General features: G+C 42.5%; 1 protein-coding gene across 4 annotated transcripts in view; it reads left to right on the forward strand.

The window, feature by feature from the left end:
- Positions 1-22280, forward strand: part of LOC144599938 (protein FAM53A-like) — a 101745-nt gene that overhangs the window by 30359 nt on the left and 49106 nt on the right. For all 4 annotated transcript variants that reach the window (XM_078411206.1, XM_078411209.1, XM_078411208.1 and 1 more), the window contains 2 exons: positions 2178-2235; positions 19139-19959. In XM_078411206.1, coding sequence (XP_078267332.1) covers positions 2178-2235; positions 19139-19959 — 879 coding nt within the window. The remainder of the gene's footprint in view (positions 1-2177; positions 2236-19138; positions 19960-22280) is intronic.

The raw sequence follows: 22280 nt of genomic DNA on the forward strand, positions 1-22280 counted from the left end.
TGCATAGAAACATAGAAATATAGGTGCCGGAGTAGACCATTCGGCTCTTTGAACCAGCACCGCCATTCAATATGATCATGGTTGATCGTTCCTGCTTTTTCCCCATATCCCTTGATTCCTTTAGCCCTAAGTGCTAAATCTAACTCTCTTGAAAACAAGTGATGGGAAGAGAAAGCTAGTTCCAGTTTAAATCAAAGGGACGTACAATGTAGTGGACATGTTCAAAGGGGGAAATGGAGAAAGTGCAGTTTACAGTTTTCTTAGTAAGAAGAAAATATTTGTGTTTGGGATTCCATTTATATTTAACTCACATTTTGAAAAATGGCTTTGGGATTAATTATTGGGGTAGACACTAGTCAAATAATTTGAGTCTTAGAGAGATACCGTTCAGAAGCAGTTCTTTAGTTCCGAATCTGCCCCAACCATCAACCAACCATTTACGCTAATCCTACATGAGTCCCATTTTTTAATTTTCCCCATATTCTAATCAACTCACACCAGATTCAGCCACTGGCCTCCACACTCGGGGCAATTTTCAGTGATCCATTAACCTACCAACCAGCAAGTGTTTGGGATATGGGAGGAAACTGAAGCTCTTGGCAGACCCAACACGATTACAGAGGGAATATGCAAACCGCACACAGAAATCCCCGCAGGTCAGGGTTGAATCTGTATCTCGGGTGCTATAGGACAGCGGTTCTACTAGCTGCATCACGCTGCCACTCATTAATGGGGTGGAAGGTGAGGACAAGAGGGATTCTGTCCTTGTTACGAATGGGGGGAGGGGGAGCAAGAGCGGAGCTGCGATATATAGAGGAGACCCGAGTGGCCAGTAGTGGGATCCCGTTGGAGGGTTTCCAATCCATTTCATTCTTTCGAAAACGGGGCTTCCCCTCTTCCATTATAGATGAGGCTCTTACTAGGGCCTCCTCTATATCCCGCAGTTCCGTTCTTGCTCCCCCTCCCCTCATTTGTGACAAGGACAGAATCCCCCTTGTCCTCACCTTCCACCCCATCAGCCAGCGTAATCAACAAATTATCCTTCAACATTTCCGTCACCTCCAATGGGATCCCACAACTGGCCACATCTTCCCATCTCCTCTCCTTTCTGCGTTCCACAGAGACCGTTCCCTCCGTAACTCCCTGGTCCACTCGTCCCTTCCTAACCCCAGGCACTTTCCCCAGCAACCGCAGGAGATGCAACACCTGTCCCTTTAGCTCCCCCCTCGACTCCATCTGACCCAAACAGTCTTTTCAGGTGAGACAGAGATTCACCTGCACCTCCTCCAACCTCATCAAATTGTATCAGCTGTTCCAGATGTCAAATTCTCTACATCGGTGAAACCAAACGCAGGCTCGGCGATTGTTTCGCTCAACACCTTCGTTCAGTCTGCCTTAACCAACTTGATCTCGCGGTGGCTGAGCACTTCAACCCCCACTCCCAGTCTGACCTTTCTGTCATGGGCCTCTTCCAGTGTCATAGTGAGGCCCACCGGAAATTGGAGAAACAGCAGCACCTCATATTTTGCTTGGGCAGCTTACACCCCAGTAGTATGAACATTGACTTCTCTAACTTTAGATAGTTCCTCTGTCCCTCTCTTCCCCTCCCCCTTCCCAGTTCTCCCACTGTCTTCCTGTCTCCACCTATATCCTTTCTTTGTCTCGACCCGAAACGTCACTCATTCCTTCTCTCCAAGATGCTGCCTGACCTGCTGAGTTACTCCAGCATTTTGTGATACCTTTCTTCATGTGCTGTTTTCTCCCCCCCCCCCTCCCCTTCCATTATGCCAAGTTATTTTCATTATTCAAATAATCTCACCCTCTACTGACAACAATTTTATCAATAAGATCACAAACGTATGGTGTTATTTTTCTTTTTGGGATGCATGTGCTTAATTTAAACTCAAATTCTGTTACTTTTCTGACCTTTACGTACAATTAGATTTGGAAACCCTATCACAATGCATTGCAGTGTCAAGGGATTATTTATGTGCTTCCTCAGCACCTGTTTTGCCTGGATTCATCTAATTATTCATTGTTGGGGGGGAACATGCCAGCTACTTGAAGATGTCTTGGTAGATGAGCAGTTATTTACTAGCCCTAATATTTTTTTTGCCTATTGCTCAATCCATCGAACACACATTGAGACCCACATCCTTTCATCTTTACTCTTTCAGCCCCTGCCTGAGAATACGAACAAGGGTGGCTGCTGGAATCCATATCATTTCATAGCAGGTAGGTGCACTTACTTGGCGCTCTGCAGTAATACCTGTTCTATATTTGTAGAATCAAGGGTTGGATATTGTGGCAGAAGGAGAGGGGAGTGTGAGCAGTATCTCTCCAATAGACAAGGTTATTATTCTCACGTGTACCAAGATATGGTTAAAAACGTTGCTCTGCATGTTATCCGGGTAGATTAATTGTTCCATACAAGAGTGCAGTTGCACCATACACGAGTACAATAGGCAGGGAAAAAGAGAAAGGAAACAGAGTTTAGTGTTTAAACTACAGAGAAAGTACAGATTTTTAAAAAAAGTAAGTGCTGCAAGGAGATGCATTGGAAGGCCAGGAATACATCTTTAGAAGTGGATTTCATTGGAGGTTAGGAACCCAGTGAACATCTACTTCACAATGATGATCCACTAATGAAGGTCAAAAATATATTTGAAGATTGTATATTTGTCAGTTGTGACAGGGGAAGATGATACTTATTTGGTTGTGTTTCCCAGTAATGCCAGGGATTGGTGATGGCACATTTAGTTATATAGCACAATGTCTGTGACATATGAGCTTGGGTCAGATGAAGAACCTGTGTTTAATGGTGGGTGCTGAGCCCAAATTTAAAGGCAGCCTCCTTGGAAATCTATTTAACCGATTAGTATTTCAGATTCTCTGAAAAAGTAAAAATATTATCTTTCCTTATACACAAACTTGGGTTAAAGAAACATGTTGCAGTTGTCCTGTTATATCTCAATCAGGTTAAAGCAAGTCCATGCTTTGCTGGGGTCTGACCGTAAAATAGGACAACTTGACATTGGGTCATTGACTATTGAAAATCTGTTGTTATCCATTGCATGGCATTCCCCACTGGTCTGTTCTGGAATTTTGGTTCATGTGTTCACAGCTTCCAGTTCTCAAATAGCAAAGTAACAACCAAAAATGGGTCCTTGATATCCCCTTCCTGTCTGAAGATCAATTGCAGCATTCCAGTGTCTGAGATCTGTGCACTAGCCATCTGGAGAACTAGTTTTAGCAACATGACAATCATGCTATTGAAGAGCTTCCCCTTGCCTATTCCCATTCCTTTTGTCAGCTAATCAGGTAGATAAATGTTTCACTGTTAACCCTCACATTGGTCAGTATATATTCTGAGATGACAGTCTCAGAGGGAATGACCAGGATTTTGCAGGGCCTTGATTATGTTGACTACTTTCCTGAGGCAGCGCAAAGTCTAGATGGAGTTGAAGGCGGGGAAGCTGATTTATGTGATGGACTGGATTACATCCACAACTCTGCAATTGTTTGCAGCCTTGGGCAGAGGTGTTGCCAAACCAAGTGCATCCCAATGCATCTGGAGAAATTGGTTAGAGTTGTTGGAGACATGACAAACTTCCATAGTCTTCTTCAGAATCTGAAGTATTTGTATGCTTTCTTGGCTGTAGCTTCAATGTGTTTGGTCCAGGACAATTTGTCGGTGATTTTAACAGCAAGGAATTGAAGCTCTTGGTCTTCAACACTATTGATGCTGATTTGGGGTGTGTACAATACCTCATTTGAAGTCGATAACTAGCTACTTCAATTTGCTAACATTGAGGGAGAGGTTGTTATCTTGACACCATGTTACCAAGCTCTCCCTCTCCTTCCTGTACTCTGACTCGTCATTGTTCCATATCTGGACTACCACTGTGATGCCGTCTGCAAGCTTGTTAATGGAGTCAGAGCAGAATTTGGCCGCACAGTCGTGAGTGTACAGGAACTACAATAAGGGGCTGTGAATGCATCCCTGCGAGGCACTGGTGTTGAGAATTACTGTGGAGGGTATTTTGCACCTATTCAGACTGATTGCAATATTTTGGGTCAGGAGATCGAGAATCCTCCGGCAGTAGGGAATGCTGACTGCATAATGCTGGAATTTGGAGATGAGTTTGGATGGAATTATGGTGTTGAATGTAGAGCTTTAGGTCGACAAGTGGGATTCTGACTTAGATGTCCTGCTTTATTATCCAGATGTTCCAGCGATGAATATAGGGGGTGGCATCTGCCTTAGACAAGATATAGCAGTAAGCGAATCACAGTGGTTAAACACTTGTTTCACAGACACTTTAAGGATGTCTTTAAATTCCTGCACATGTCCCTGTGTGGTCATACCAGAAGGTTGGTCAGTACTTCCCTTCAGATCTGGTGCAGGCCTATTACTGGAAGGAGGATGTTGTTTAATTCAGTAGATAACAGCAGTTCACTATGTTGCAATAGTAGCAGTGATCACAATTGTGTACACCACTTTTATATTTACAAAAGCATTTTTGCTTTGTCTCACTGTAACATTTCATTTTCAAAATCTAGGTGATCTAGATCATCTAGATCTAGATCAACACAATATGTTGATGGTAGGCAACGTTATTGTTGGAAATGCTGGAAACATTAGGGAAATAGAATAGACAATACGGCTTATCAGTCTTAAAAGCTTAAGATGTGTGAGAAAAAGGAAGACACATGGAGTTCTTGTTACAACTGTAGAAAGAATTACAGTAACACATGCTAGGCCACAATTGCAGAATGAGCTCTTTCTTCACAGATGTGAAGAAAAAGCTCTCTTACTTCAGCTAGAACCAGGATGGCCTACATTCATGCTCCTGCTGTTTGTGGTCTTTGTGCTTTGAAAAGGCTGCCTGCACAGAATTATTTCTGCAAATGCATAATAACTGTTAGAAGTAAGAGGATGCTGACATTTTTTTAATATCGATGCGTTGTGCTCCCAATCTATAAAACCCAAAAAACATGTTAATAAGAGATTGATGAAACAAAGATGCCAGTTGAAAAACAAGATATGCTGGAGATACTCAACCATTCAGGCCGCATCTGTGGGAAGCGAAAGAGAATCAACGTTTCAGATAAAAGATCTTTCATTTCTCTTCCCAGCAAAGTATTTCCAGCATTTATTTTGGATTTCCAGCATCTGTAGATTTTTTTTCATTTGAAAGCACCAGTTCATTTGCTCCTCTTGAAACCTGCAGTTGATGTACATCCTTGCAGATGAGGCAGGACTGATGAACAACCATTTTGCTGCCTCTTTTGTAGCAGCAGTTTAATCTCTTTAGAGGCCTCTTGCAAACTAAATCTGACTGTAGTTTTTAAATTTGGTTCGATTATATTTAATTCGAAGCGCCCGTTCTTGTGGCATTTGTTTCTCCTTGCCTTTCCCAGATGCCAAGAGATTTAGATGCTAATAATTTCTGTGTCCAACAAAGTAAGGGAAGTAAATTAATATCATCAGAGACAGTCATTGCAGGTGAATCCTTTTCGGAATCAATCTCTTAATTTCTTTTGTAGGAAAGAACAGCAAATGCTGGTTTAAATCGAAGGTAGACACAAAATGCTCGAGTAACTCAGCGGGGCAGGCAGCATCTCTGGAGAGAAGGAATGGGTGATGTTTCAGATCGAGACCCTTCTTCAGACTGAAGTCAGGGGGTGCAGAGATAAAATGTAGGCGGAGACAGTAAGACTAGTGGGAGAACTGGGAAGGGGAGGGGATGAAGAGAGAGGGAAAGCAAGGGCTACTTGAAGTTAGAGAAGTCAATGTTGTTTTTTTAAATATAATGAGTAAATGGTGATTTTCTTAAATCTCACAAATTCTTGGGGACATTGGATTAAAAGTCACCTATCAACCCTACAATTTCAATTAAGTAAAGATTGTTTGGAATGAAAATCTTGTCTGCCTAACTTTAAGAGCCCAATCTACTTTTTGGTAACTATAGACTCCCAGGGAAATCTTTAAAGCTGTTTCTAATTGCCATTCTTTCATAGCTAAAAGCTTAATTTTGAGGGGAAAGTGGGGGGAAAAACTGTGATTGAGTTTTGGACCTGGCTTCCTTTTGATTCAAACTGATCTGGAAATTCTTGATGAATACACTCCAATTACTTGTGAGCAGAGCTGAAAAGCATCACCAATTCAAAAAATGTGAAAACAAGATTTAGTGCTTAACTTGATTGAGAACAAGAGGTTATTATTAGTTCCCAACTAGGAAATACAATGAACTTTGCTTGCTAGTTTAGAGAAATTTAGTGCTTATGCTATATGTTCATCAGAAACTTGACTTGCACCCATGTGAATGAGTCCATGTTCAGCCATTTTGAGTGGGCTGTAGGTGAAGGAGAATGGAGGTGTGAACTTGAGATGGTCTCCTTTGTAAGCTGAAGTCCCAACTGCAGCGTGATCATGGTTGGTTGAGTAGTTTTTTTTTTAATCCACTATTTTTAGCTAGTCAAACTTCATCTGGACAGCTGGTCAAACTTGAGCAATATTTCTGAACATGGTTTGGGTTCTCCAATCTTGATGCTTGCCAGCCTTCATGTACATTCCAGCTGTTTCTGCTTTCATGCATGTGAATATTTTTTTCACAAGGCTTGATTTCGAAAATATTAAGAATAGTTTCCACAGATATTCAACAGCTACAAGATGCACTTACTTGACCACAACCTCTCAAAAAAACTCAGTTCCCTGAATACTAATTATTTCCCTGGTATACTTGGTCAATTTTAAAGCACATTGTAAGCTAACTCTGAACAAAACAAAGGAAAGCTGGAGCTTTCCTGCTATTTTCTGCCTCAACGTTCAGCTTTATTACTAGCTGAATTAGTTTAAGGACATGGGTGGTTTTATTATTTGTGGAGTTTCTTGGCTTGTATGTGAGAAAATAAACAAGATATTTTTCATCAGATGTCATCTTAAAACTTAAGTGCTCTTTTACTGTAACATTCTTGCCTCATCCCTCACAATATAATAATAATAATAATAATAATAATAATAATGCATTACATTTATATAGTGCTTTTCAAACACTCAAAGACGCTTTACAGGGATTTCTAGAACATAGAGAATTGAATAAATAGATAAATAAGTAAACGTACAGAAAAAGGAGACAGAAGATGAGGTGACCTTCAGTGGTTGAAGGCAGTGCTGAACAGGTGAGACTTCAGTGATGTTTTGAATGTGGTGAATGAGGAGGAGTCTCTGACGGTTTGGGGTAGTGAGTTCCAGAGGGTGGGAGCAGCGATGGAGAAAGCCCTGTCCCCCCAGGATCTGAGTTTGGTCCGGATGGGGGGGGGACAGGAGATTGGCAGCAGCAGAGCGGAGGGTGCAGGTGGGAGTGTGAAAGGACATGAAGGGACATAAAGGACATGAAGCACACTTTGTGTGTTCCAACATTTTGTTGCCTGAGCCAAATAATCTGATCAATTTATGTTATACTAACTTGTGTGTTTAAAAAGGTGCAGCACCAATGTGACTCTTGAACTGGGGGTAACAGTTACTGTAGGTGATGCAGACACTGATATAGGGTAGGCAAAATTTCATTTACCTAAGTGAAGACTTTGCCCAGTGTCTAAACACCTGAGGAATTATTTTTCTCGAAAGAAGATTAGCAAGGGTGTGGTAGACTGAAAGGCACATTACTGTTCTGTGTGTCTCTGTCCAAAAATGTAACTGAATCATGTGAAAACCAGTCAAATCAGATCAAATTCTATCTCTGGCATGTAATGTGGAGGAAGTGAAAATCTTATTTTGTGAGAACTATTGTACTTGCAAGCATACTTACCAAACATATGCAGGTATGGCCCAAAACGTGACTGTAGTTATGTTGACACTTGTTGTTGAGGTAGTTAAAATTGTAAAATGTGAATAGAACAGTGCTGGGGAGTAACTCAGCAGGCCAGGCAGCATCTCTGGAGACAAAGGACTTCTTCATGCCGTTTCTCATTCTTCAAGCTCTTGATTCGATTGAATTACCAGCCGGGAGATAGTGATGTGATATTCAGAGTTTAATATCAAATGAATAAAATTTCAGTGGTGTTCTGATTCAGGTTTTATCCTCTTTAGGATCACATTATTTTTTGTCAGGCAGAAGTAATTGCAATAGAGAGTTGGGTGTGGCCAGGTGAGGAGGGATGTTGCTGCTTGATCACAAATATGTGACCTTATCAATAGATTCTGCAGCATTTTGCCTACTTGTGGTATACTTGTGATAACAAGAGAATGGTGAAGATAAAATCCCTCGGGTGATGGCCACTAGTTAAATAGGGACTTTGACTTTGAAAGATCTGGAAAACTACAGCCTTAGGTACAGGGAAGAGCAAGGATTAAAAGATTATAATATTCTTTGCCTCATATTGAACTTGGTATTTCCTGGGTATATTGCTATCAGGGACAAATGTAAGATGGTTTCTGGTTTTAAACACGGTTACGGGCCTTTCAACTTACCAAGGACATGTTCACCAGCAAGCACCCAGTTGCAGAAGTCCTGCTTAATTTTACCCATCATTTCCCCCCCCCCCTTTTTGGTACAAAGCCACCCAGCATGCAAACTAGGCACTAGAAGTCAAGATTGAACTTGCATCGCCTGAGTTATGAGGCAGCGATTATACTAGTTCCACCACTACATCACTCTATACAGCAACAAGTATAAAGACTACTATACTAGTTTAAGACTATACTAGTTCCACCATTGCCACCACCCTATACAGCAATGGTGGCGCAGCGGTAGAGTTGCTGCCTTACAGCGAATGCAGCGCCGGAGACCCGGGTTCGATTCTGACTACGGGCGTTGTCTGTACGGAGTTTGGACGTTCTCCCCGTGACTTGCGTAGGTTTTCTCCGACATCTTGGGTTTCCTCCCACACTCCAAAGATGTACAGGTTTGTAGGTTAATTGGCTGGGTAAACGTAAAAATTGTCCCTAGTGTGTTGTGTGTGTAGGATAGTGTTAATGTGCGGGGATTGTTGGTCAGCACGGACCCGGTAGGCCGAAGGGCCTGTTTCCACGCTGTATCTCTAAACTAAACTAAACAAGTATAAAGACTATACTATACTAGTATAAGACTATACTAGTTCCACCACTTCACCACCCTATACTGCAAAAAGTATAAAGAGGGTGGCAAAACACATCCATTCTTGACCATTCGTGACTGAACACCACATTAACCAGAATGAAGGCATGAAATTATTTTGAGCTTCCTGACCACAAGATAACTGAGCAATGTACAGCCAAAGAGCTGCTTTTAATATAGAAAATATGCAGTCAACTTGCACACAACAAGATCCCACAAACAACAGTGATGATTAGATAATCTGGTTTAGTTTTTTTTGTCAACAAAACAAAACTAGAGCTAGACTTTACAAATATTTCCACAAACAAAGTTTTATAAATTTGCAACGCTCTTCCACAAAGTGCAGTTGATGCTAGTTTAACAGCTAAATTTCAAATCTGGTTTTGATAATTCAGCAGTTTACTGTGCAACCGTCAACAGTATTTCCAAACTCGCATCCTGTGCTATCTTTTTCAGTAGTAGCTCTAAACAGTAAGAGCAGTGGCCTCATTAGTTCACCACCACTGGCAGGTTGCACAGCATCCCAATTTGGAAATGGATTGCCATTCCATTTTTAAGTCAAAGTCTTGGAACTCGGCACCTAAAGGCATTTGGGGACAATGTTCACTCATTTCTCAATGAGGGCAATAAGGACAGGGTATCAAGCCTGTCTCTCATCTCATGCCTGTATCTCACTATCTCCATCACAGGAGACAGACTATTGACTGACATCTATTACAAACCCACTGACTCCCATAGCTATCTAGACTACACTTCTTCCCACCCTGTTTCCTGTAAAGACTCTATCCCAATTCCTCTGTCTACGCCGCAGTCTGAAGAAGGGTCTCGACCCAAAACATCACCCATTCCTTCTCTCCAGAGATAATGCCTGTCCTGCTGAGTTACTCCAGCATTTTGTGTCTATCCAGGGTATCAAGCATTGACCTTGTGTGTGTGATGTTCACATCCTTTGTGGTAATAAACCTAAGTTTGCCATCTCATGTGTGACCATCCCTTGTGTGGGAATTGGCCCCAGCAAGTGAATAACTTCCCCTGCCTAATCCTCTAGAGCATTTCAATCATTTGCAAGGTAGAAGGCGAGAGTGTGAGAGAATGCTATTTAAAAGGACGCAAAGTGCTGGAGTAACTCAGCGGGTCAGGCAGCATCTCGTGATATTTTGGGTCAAGACCCTTCTTCGGACTCTAATTATGAAATATTGAATGCTAGTTACTTGCACTGATGGGACACAGCTCACACAGTGCCCAAAATATAACATCTGGGGCAAGGAAATTGCTCGACTGGTTTTCTATCAGCCACTTGTATATCTGAATGTACATCAAAATTGTTTGTTGAAATATGGCAATGATCACTAATCAACCTCAAGTGTATTCATTTTTGGGATGTGGGTGTCTCCTACAAGGCATAGCATTAATTGCCCATTCTTAATTGTCTACATGGAGGTGGTGGCTTGAGGCTGTTTGAACCACTGCAATCCATCTGGTGAAGATACCCCAACAGCTGTCACTTCATTTAGACATTGAAGGACTAGTGATATACATATTTAGGTCAGGATAGTGGTCGATTTACGATACGACACGATAGAACTTTATTTATCCCAGGAAGGAAATTGGTCTGCCAACAGGCAAAAAACACAACAAGATCCATGAAACATGAAATTAAAGTGATGAGTGGAAAGTCCAGATTGGGATGTGCAAAGATTTGGGAGGGAGGGGGGGGGGGGTCATTCTACCCCACGACAGAAGGGGGAGGAGTTGTACATTTTGATAGCCACAGGGAAAAAAGGATTTCCTGTGGCGTTCTGTCCTGCATCTTGGTGGAACCAGTCTGTTGCTGAAAGAACCATTTGGATGGGATCTGCAGCTGATGTTCCTGTGAATTTGCTGCCCATTTTTGGTGTTGATGTTTGGGAGGTACTGTTGGAGTAAATTGGACGAATAACTCTAGTGCATTTAGTGTGTGATATACTGCAGCCACTGTGTATCATCATTGGAGGCAATGGATTTATAGTATGGTTGATGAGGTTTAGTATGGTTAATCAAACGGACATGAATGGCATTGATCATAGAGTGTTGGTTATGATGCACTCAGGGGACAATTCCATCATGCTCCTGACTATGTCTAAGAGATGTTGGAAAGTCCCTGGGGTGTAAGGAGGTGAATCGTTTGCTGCAGCTGTTTAATGTTGTGAAGCAAAATATATCTATGGTGTGGTACTGGTTGAGTTTCTGGTCAGTAATAATTCCAAGGATACAGATGGTGGAGCATTCAGTGATGGTAATATCATTTGAATGTTCTGGCATAATCTGGCAATTTTTTATGTCACAAATATTTCTTGCCACTTATCAGCCCATACATGAATATTGCAGCATGCAGGCACAGACTGGTTCATGTGTTACAGAGTTGCGATTGGAACTGACTGTTGTGCAATCATCAGTGAACAACCCCATTTTTTATTTTATCATGAAAGAAAGATCATTAATCAAGTATCTGAGGATAGTGGGTCTAAGATACTTTGGGGAACTACTGCAGGGAGGTCTTATGGCTGGCATGACTGGTCTTTAGACGGTCTTCCTTTTGTGCAAAGACGTACAGGTATGTAGGTTAATTGGCTGGGTAAATGTAAAAATTGTCCCTAGTGGGTGTAGGATAGTGTTAATGTGCGGGGATCGCTGGGCGGCACGGACTTGGTGGGCCGAAAAGGCCTGTTTCCGGCTGTATATATATATGATATGATATGATATGATAACTCCGGACAGTGGAATTTTTTCCCTTAGATGTCCATTGGCATTGAATTTACTAGGGCTCTTTGACCCAGTGCTCAGTCAGAGGCTTCCTTGATGATAAAAGCATTCATTCTCACCAGGCCTCTGAAGTTCAGCTCTATGGTTATATGTTTGGACAAAGATTGTGATGAGTTCTGGTGTCAAGTGATCCTGGCAAAATGCAAACTGGGCATTGATGATCAAGAGTAGATGAAAGGGTTCATTCAGCTGGATTTAATTTATCTTGCCCTTTGTGAATAGGATGTACTAGGGAAATTTTCTAGTTTTGCAGTTGAATACCAGTTTTGCAACTATACTTGAATAATTTTGCTGAAGGCACAACTAGTTCTAGAATGCAAGTCCCTGGTACCACAACGAGGATGGTATCTGTTCTCAACATCTTGCTGTATCTGATGTTCTTGATATTAAGTGGCTGCTGTGTTGATGGGGATCTCGGAAGTAAGACCAGATAGATCAATTAGGCACATCCTGGTTGAATGTGGTTGTAAATTCTTTAGTCTTTTGCTTGACACTTGTGTGCTGGGCCCACCATTACTAAAGATGAGGCTTTTCCTGGAGTCAACTACACTTCCATTTTAATTGTCCACAAGCATTCATGACTGATCTTGCACATTGTTTGTGAGGTCACTTGGCTCATTCTGTTACATGTTGTTTAATCCACGTGGATTGCAGCTTCACTTGGCTAGTATAGACAATAGACAATAGGTGCAGGAGTAGGCCATTCGGCCCTTCGAGCCAGCATCACCATTCAATGTGATCATGGCTGATCATTCTCAATCAGTACCCCGTTCCTGCCTTCTCCCCATATCCCCTGACTCCGCTATCCTTAAGAGCTCTATCTAGCTCTCTCTTGAATGCATTCAGAGAACTGGCCTCCACTGCCTTCTGAGGCAGAGAATTCCACAGATTCACAACTCTCTGACTGAAAAAGTTTTTCCTCATCTCCGTTCTAAATGGCCTACCCCTTATTCTTAAACTGTGGCCCCTGGTTCTGGACTCCCCCAACATTGGGAACATGTTTGTAGGTCATCATTTTTGTAGTGTGCGTCATGCTGTTCTACTCTCGTCGTTGAATCCGAATTGCTTCCATGACTTATGTAAGAAGGAACTGCAGATGCTCGTTTAAACCGAAGATAGACACAAAAAGCTGGAGTAACTCAGCGGGACAGACAGCATCTCTGGAGAGAAGGAATGGGTGATGCTTCTTCAGAAGGGTCTCGACCTGAAACCCAATCCTTCTCTCCAGAGATGCTGCCTGTTCCGCTGAGTTACTCCAGCTTTTTGTGTCTATCTTGCTTCCATGGCTGTTCATTATGATTGATGGAGGGATGTTCTGTGCATTTCTGATAGTGAACTGTGGCCCTGGATGCCCATTATTGAGCTGCCAAGTCTATTCTGAGACCATCTCATTTTGTATGTTAGTGGTGCCGCACAGCACAGTGGAGCATGTCCTTAGTGGGAAGTAGGGACTTTGCCTCCACAAAGACTGTGCAATGATCACTTCCACCGATACTGTCATTAACAGATGCATGAGACTCCTTCCTTCATTGACCGAAAGAGAAATTTCCAGTTAAGTTGCCTTAAAGACTGCAGCAGTTTTAAAAAAAAACAAAATTAGCATTCAGATCTAATCTTTATATTTGGTAGAACTTGATCATAGTAAATTAGACTTCAGGAAGCAAAGCAGTACACACATACTGGTATGCATTGATGGAACCGAAGTAGAGATGGTTGAAAGCTTCATGTTCTTAGGAATAAATATCGCCAGCAATTTGTCCTGGACAAGCCTCATCGGAGCTATGGCCTGAAAGAACACCGATGCCTCTGCTTCTTTAGAAGGGTTCGGAAGTTCGGCATGACCCCAACAACTGTCACAACCTCTATAGATGTGGTGTAGAAAGCATTTTATCGGGATGCATCGCAGCATGGTTTGGAAACGGGTCCATCCAAGACTGCTAGAAATTGCAGAGTTGTGAACGTAGCCCAGACTGTCACGCTAACCATCCTCCCTTCCACTGACTCCATCTATACTCCACACTCCCTCGGCAAGGCCACCAGCATAAACAAGGACCAGTCTCACCCTGGTCACTCCCTCTTCTCCCTTCTTCCTTCAGGCAAGACGTACAGAGGTTTGAAACCACATATCTCCATATTCAGTGACAGTTTCTTCTCAGCTGTTATCAGGCAACTGAACCATCCTTTTACCAGCTAGAATGAGGTGCTGACCTCCCATCGGCACGGTGGCGCAACGGTAGAGTTGCTGCTTTACAGCGAATGCAGCGCCGGAGACTCAGGTTCGATCCTGACTACGGGTGCTGTACTGTAAGGAGTTTGTACGTTCTCCCCGTGACCTGCGTGGGTTTTCTCCGAGATCTTCGGTTTCCTCCCACACTCCAAAGACGTACAGGTATGTAGGTTAATTGACTGGGTAAATGTAAAAAAAAAAAATTGTCCCTAGTGTGTAGGATAGTGTTAATGTGCGGGGATCGCTGGGCGGCGCAGACTTGGTGGGCCGAAAAGGCCTGTTTCCGCGCTGTATCTGAAATATGTAATATGAAATCTACCTCATTGGAAATGTTTGAACTATCTTTAATCGGTTCTCATTGGACTTTATCTTGTACTAAATGTTGTATCTTTATCTGTACATGTGGACAGCTTGATTGTATTCATGTATCGTCTTTTCTGTGACTTAATAGTATGCAACAACCAAGCTCTTCATTGTACCTCGATACACATGACAATAATAAACTAAACTAAACACCTAAAGTTGATTTTAAAAGTTTAAAACAATCCACTGCAAAATCAGCAAAGGTTGGAATTCTGATATTATCAGCTAACAACGTAATATACATCTTGAAACCTTTTACAAAGTGTTCTGTACTCCATCTGTATTCCTTATCTTACCAGTCCATATCAGTTAGGGTCAGTAGATCTCAAGAATTGCAACCCTTGAGCACACTGACTCGCAGTCTGAACATCAAGAGTTAAGCTGGTTATAAGAATCATGCATCAGCTTATTAACACTATTGTATTTATCCTCAATACATTGTTGTGCTAAAGTAGCTGAGGTAGGTGAGCTGTACAAAAGTGAATGAATTTTGTCATTATTAAGGGGAGGCATCTAGTAGATTAGATGTTCCATTTTGCATTGCTTATCCTCAGGAGAGATTCAATTCTGAATTCTGATAAAGGGTCTTCGACCTGAGACGTTTGCTCCATTTTTCTTTCCACAGATGCTGTCTGACCCACTGAGTGTTCCACGTGCTCTCGTTTATATAAGATTAGATTTGGGATTAGCTGATTCTGCCAAAACATGTTACAACATTTAACCTTGATGGTATCTGTTTCTGTCCCTTGCCATAGAAATTTTGAATTCAACTGTGGCATCCAAAGTTTTATACTGAAGCACAATCTTTGATCTGACGAGAGTGCCAGACCATTGGATGTGTTTGTTCACTAAAAATGTTGAGGTCATTCGAATTTGTGCATTGCCTTATCATCATATCATATCATATATATACAGCCGGAAACAGGCCTTTTCGGCCCTCCAAGTCCGTGCCGCCCAGTGATCCCTGTACATTACCCACTAGGGACAATTTTTACATTTACCCAGCCAATTAACCTACATACCTGTACGTCTTTCTATGTCTTAAGTTCTTATTGGGAACAAAGTGGTAGGCCAAGATTCTAAAAAATAAATAAATGAAGAGAGGAGCTGAAGAGGATAAAGTGTCAACTGGGATATGGGAATAAATTCCCATGTTCCTGCTGTCATAGTGTGCTTAATATCCTGAATTATCAGCACACATGGATTGGCCTCAACTGAAATCTTATTCAAACAAAAACCCTGACAATAATACTCCGTGAATATTGCAATAAAGCATCTTCATAATTATGTGCCCTAGTTCTAGATGGTTTATGTATAAGACAGGTTAGATACAAAGTGCTGGAATAACTCAGCAGGTTAGGTAGCATCTCTGGAGTAAAAATGAATGGATGATGTTGTGGTTCGGGTCTGAAGAAGGGCCAGACCCGAACATCAACCATTTGTTTTTTTCCAGAGATGCTGCCTAACCCACTGAGTTACTCCAGCCCTTTGGTATAAACTGACATTTGCAGTTCTTTGTTTCTACAATTAAGCCTGGTTGATGCTTAATTTATTTGTCTGGATAGCTAGATTTTGTAATGGGATAGTTTTGGAATTTAATCGACTGGTTGCTGGAAAACATAAAGCTTGTGGTGACGACTCAATAAAATGATACTGAATTCTACCATTCATAGAAACATAACATGCCACTGGAAGCTTTGAAACCTGATAAGATGACGGTTTTCTCATTGCATCACGATCAGTTCCAACCTTAATGTGCTTGTTTGGCATTGGAGCTTTTCCAGATTGGGTGTGGTAAAATTAATTGACATTTATTGACCAATTTATCGCTGGATAATTGTCATTGTTGTGGCTCTAAGGATTAGCAATGTGCAGACAGCCATATCTTGTTTTTCAAAAAGAAGTGCTCTATTCTACCCCAAAACCACCAACCAACTTACTGGGGTGTGGTTTCACAAGCAGCCTGCAATGTCTCTTCCTAATCCAAGTGGTTAGCATTCCTTTTTGAACTTATACTTGGAAAGTTGATACCTTTTTTAGCCAACACAATTCTATTTGTCAAATGTCTTTCATTCTAGGCTTTTGCCTCTGAGTCAGAGATCTAATACAATGAACTGCAGATGCTGGTTTACACCGAAGATTGACACAAAAAGCTCCAGAGATGCTAGCTGGCCCGCTGAGTTATTGCAGCTTTTTGTGTCTATTACCAGTAGTATGGGTGTTGGGCACAAGCTATTTACTGGCTGTTGAATCTTCTATTCAGCATGTTTTTGTACCGTAGCAAAACATGTGTTTTCTCATCAGTTTTCTGAGAACTCGCCGAAAAGTAATACAAAGTTGATGGAATGTCAGTGACTGCCATAACTTCAGCCTTACGTGGCATCTTTATTCATCTCAGCAATAGTGCCGTGCATTTGAAGTTTTAAACAAAAAATAGTACTGAGAAATAGAAGATGATATTTGGGCACATAGGAGGGTGAAATCTGCCTGGTACGAATTGTTTTTAGGAATAGTTTTGAGTGGAAACTAATGTGGAAGTACACCCAGCTGCAGCTCCTGCCAGACTGCAAGAAGGAGCTGTGGCTGGATGTATTGAGGATCAGAAGTATAAGAAGATAACTGCAGGTGCTGGTACAAATCGAAGGTATTTATTCACAAAATGCTGGAGTAACTCAGCAGGTCAGGCAGCATCTCGGGAGAGAAGGAATGGGTGACGTTTCGGGTCGAGACCCTTCTTCAGACTGATGTCAGGGGGGCGGGACAAAGGAAGGATATAGGTGAAGACAAGAAGATAGAGGGAGATCTGGAAAGGAGGAGGGGACGGGAGGGACAGAGGAACTATCTAAAGTTGGAGAAGTCGATGTTCAAGGATCATTGATATTGAGGATATTGAGGATCATCTGGGATGTTGTGGGATTCCTAGATAAGTGTTTTAGTGAGGTGGTCATGCCCGAGGTGTAGAGGAAAGTAGATGGGTGACCGCCAGGAAAGGAAAAGAGGGAGTAAGCAGAGAGTGCAGGAATCCCTGTGGCCATTCCCATTGAGAACAAGTATGCCATTTCTCTAATGTCGGGGATATGACCGTTCTGAGGAGAGCAGCAGTCAGGTCTGTGGCACCAAACCCGACTGACGCACAGCGGAGACAGGTAGAATAAGCAGACAAGGTGATAGGATACGCATCCGTTAGGAAGATAGGAGATTGTGTGACTGCAAACAGGACTGTAGGATGGTGTGTGCCTCCCTGGTGACAGGGTCCAGGATGTCTTGAGTGGCTGCAGATCATTCTGAAAGGGGGTGGGGGTTGAACAGCTGGAGATTATTGTTCACCTTGGCACAAATGACAAATATAGGCTAAGTCGGGAGTTAAGCAAAGGGTTAAAAAGCAGGATCTCAAGGGTAGTAATCTCAGGATTACATCCAGTGTCATGTGTAAGTGAGGGTAAGAATAGGAGCATAGGAATGTGTGGCTGAGGAACCGATGTAAGGGCAAGAATTGAAAGTTTTTGACAATTGGGAATTCTTCTGAGACTTGGGGTGATCTCATAGAAGTGTATAAAACCATGAGGGGCATAGACAGGGTAAATGCACAGAATCTTGGTCCCAGGGTAGGGAAATTAAGAACTAGAGGGTTTTGGGTTAAGGTGAGAGGGGAAAGATTTAATAGGTAAATGAGGGGCAAATGTTTCTATAAACAGTGTGTTATGATATGGAATGAGCTGCCATAGATAGTTGAGACAGGTACAATAACTACATTTATAAGTAATTTGGACAGATGCATGGATAGGTAAGGGTCGGAAGGATATGGGCAAATGGTGGTAAGTCGAACCAGCTTACATGGGCCATCATGGACGAGTTGGCCAGAAAGACCTCTTTCCATGCTGCATGACTCTTGGTTAAAATGCGTACTTAGGAAGACATGATCCAATGGGGAAAAAGCTCTTTTTGAGAGTGACCTGGCTATCAGATAAGGTTCCTGTCTGATGCAGCATAGAATGTGGAAAGAAGATAATGTGGCATGCAACCTGGAATTTTTAGTATATTCATAATGTTGACCTCTTTGGTATATTTCAATAAGAAACTGCTTTTCCAAATTTGTTGTCCTTGTGTCATAAATATGCAATTGAACTTGTTTTGTTAAAATTTTATAGACCATAAATTGATTTATGCAAACAATTTTCCTTTCTAGTATACAATTAGGAACCTTTTTCCCCCTAATTGCAACTTTGTTCATGTAGTTGGGTGGGGGGGGGGGGGGATGCTGGGGGGTTGGGAGGAGCATTTAAAGGAAAGAAATATATAATTAGGTAGAAGGATAATTTATTTGTTGGCTATATTTGGAAAGTCAAATGGTCAAGGATGTGCTTGAGTTCCTTTCCCCATCCACATAGCTGATCTCAGCTGGAACTACGTTTGAAATGGCATGATTACTTTGGGTTGGGAAGGGAGTAGCCTCCATGGATTTTGCTCTCAGTTGGTACCTAGTTGGCTGAAGCATTTGCAACTCCAAGAAGTCCCTGGAATCATCACCCCCCCCCCCCCCCCCCCCCCCCCCCCAATGAACGGATGTCCTAAGGAGAATACAGTACCAAGGTTATGTGATTTTCATGATGGAATTGCATTACTAAATGTTTTCCTCATTTTTCAGGGGAAAGGAACTGGAATGTTTTAGACTCCTCAAACACTGAATTGCCGGTGGGCATGGGTTTTCCTTCATTCGCAAACTACAGCCTAAGCAGTATTGACTCCTCCAATCAGAATAAATCGTTGTGCACAAGACAAGCAGCGAACACATGGATGGGACACGTGACGAGCACATCGGTGGGAAATCTAAGTGACTTGCAGTTCTCTGAGAGTTTTGCCGCACTGCCAGATCCACCGACCAAAAGACACTGTCGGTCTCTATCTGTGCCGGAAGACCTGTCACACTGCAGGTCTCTCTGGAAGCCTGCTGGATCCAAGGTGTGGACTCCTGTCAAACGGCGATGCAACAGTGGTGGAAATGGGGGCGGCCAACTGTGTAACACAACTCAACGTCCCACCAGCCTTGGTCTCCAGCAGTTATCCAACTCCAGCCACCCCTCCAACACCAGCAGTTTCACATTTTCTAGTCTCACAGCATCTCCTGAATCCCCATTGCCATGGATGCTGTCACCCAATAATCATTCCACAGATATCGGTGAGAGAACTTTCTTGGGTGTGCAGTGCATTTTGCCTGAGCAGTGCACATTCATTCCTCAAAGGCGTTTCTCACTGTCGCCAGTGCACATTCGAGAGGCAGCAAGGTGTCTGCTTTCAGCCAAAAGCACGCCCTCCTCCACACCAGAGATGAACCGACGACAGCAGGGCTTGTTGCGTAGTCACTCCCAACCCTGTGACTTAAACGAACGCAAGTGTGGTATAAAGCGAAGGCACGATGATGACGTCAGGTGGACAAGGCCTGCTTTGGACTTCTTCAAGATGAACCAGGTATGTGCTAGTTGCAGGGAACCAATCCACATACTAATCTGTAATGAAAATTTATGCCATGTAAGTTTATTGCACTATCTGTGTCCAAATCTGAAAGGGCTAGATTTAAAACCTCTCCACTTAAACTCCACCATCGCATAACATGTTTTTATTAGGTGTCGTGGCTGAAAGTTAGCACTCTAGTAAAACCAACCCACTCAGCATCTTCTGATCTATAATGAGCATGTTATTTTAATAAATAGTGAGAGAAATTCAATCGCAGAATGCCCAGAAAACCCGCATTACGCAGATGGAAATTGCATTAGTGTGGCATTGACCAATTTTACACATGTTTCTGAGAGAGGTGAAATGAACTTCATGAACGTGAACTTTGTTTTTTGTGGCATCCAGTTCAACCAGCTGTTGTGCAATGCTGAAATTTAGTTTGAGATAATTGGTCATATTTCATTGAACATGATTTCCACACAGAGGAACAGCTTTTAATTAATGTTGAACGCTCAAGCATGGCTCATCTCCTCTCTCCTGCTGTCGTAGGCAGACAGCTGCACCACTATCTGTCAAACCAACCTCAACTGGACTGACCCAAACTGGGATCTCAGTCACCTCACCTCCAGGTGAGTTCACCAGGTTTCCCCACAAAATGAAGTGGCCAGAAAATGTCCAGCAAAAAGATAAATGAGGAAAAAGACATCTGGCAAGATTAGACTGGAAGCTATCAAAAAGCTGTCAGTAGGGAATGTCTGCCCTTTTGAATGCAAGCCCTTTTAGGAGCACAGCACAGCAGCCAAATGTCCTTTGAAGTGATGAGCACAGAAGTCCGATTTATCAAAGATAGACACAAAAAGCTGGAGTAACTCAGCGGGTCAGGCAGCATCTCTGGAGAGAAGGAATGGGTGATGTTTCGACTCGAGACCCTGAGTCTGAAGAAGGGTCTCGACCTGAAACGTCACTCATTCCTTCTCTCCAGAGATGCTGCCTGCCCTGCTGAGTTACTTCAGCTTTTTGTGTCTATGGGTTAAACCAGCATCTGCAGTTCCTTCCCACACATCAGATTTATCAAAATTGGAAAGCTACCAGCTTCGCTAGTAGGGCTATTCTTTTACAATGTAGCAATTAGCGTCAAAATGACAAATGTGGCATATTTCAGTAGAGACGCCAACAAGGATGCCGAGGTAAGATTTCTGAGAAATCACCCTGACTGATTTTAACAGCGTAGAAACTGTGTTTATTTGATAGTTGAGATTTGTCCAACAAACAACACAAGCCCGCACAGCTATTAAAGTCAGGCTCAACCTCATCATCAGAATCTCAGCCCCACAGTCTTCACAGGCCTTTCCTGCTGTCTTATGCCACATATGGTACTTGGCATCAAGAATTGTTCTACCAGCAAAGTGGGGAACTTTGCAAAGGTAATGCTGGTGGAAAATGAATCTGGGTGTTGATGGGTTATTGAGCTGCAGGGCAAAGCTCTCAAAAGTGTAGGCACTCATCAGGGACATGTGCCTTTTACAGAACTCCTACCATGAGTGCTCTTTGTACGTAGGAGCCACCTTCTTTACACATTCTCATCATTGTAGCATTCATTACACTCATTCCTTGCCAGCACTCCTCAGTGCCTCAAGAGTGCTAATTGTACAGTAAAACACTGATAATCTGGCACCAATACATGGAACTTTGGTGCTCGACTGGCAGATTCCCCAGGTTATTGAATCTTATTTCTAGTAATACCCCGATACACTTTTTATTGGCTTTTTAGATGTCACAAGGTTTTGTAATAAACTTTCTAGTGAGTATGGGAACAAGAACCGCCAGAGACTGGGAGGGGACACGGGAGCTGGGGCGGGCAAAGAACACAGGTACAGGGATGGGAAGGGGTCTTGGGAATGGGGGTCCTGGTGAAGGGGAGCAGCAATGGGGGTTCAGTTAGGCGGGACACGGGAACGGGGGGGTCCTGGTGCGTAGAAAGAGAATACAGCCAACATGATCTAATGATTCAGATACTGAACATTGAGATTTCCAAATAGTCAGATAGTAGATTGTCAGTGTTATGCTTTTTTTTTGTGGTATGATTCTTTAAGGACCACTTCCTGAGGTAAAAATGGGAGTTTTTATTTTTGAAACAGTATTAGGGTGATTGCCGGAAAAATGGTACAGATAAAATTGCAGGCCAGCTATGCAATAAAGCTGGCAGCTTCTGTCAACTCCTTTAAAAGATGCTTCCTGCGCATTTGAAATAACAATGTAAGTGAGACAAAATATATTCAACATCCCCTTCCATCATCTTCTCTGATATTATTTTTTTTTTAATGGCTCTGTTAACT

The sequence above is a fragment of the Rhinoraja longicauda genome, chromosome 14, assembly GCF_053455715.1.
Source record: "Rhinoraja longicauda isolate Sanriku21f chromosome 14, sRhiLon1.1, whole genome shotgun sequence".
In the NCBI taxonomy this organism is placed as follows: domain Eukaryota; kingdom Metazoa; phylum Chordata; class Chondrichthyes; order Rajiformes; family Arhynchobatidae; genus Rhinoraja; species Rhinoraja longicauda.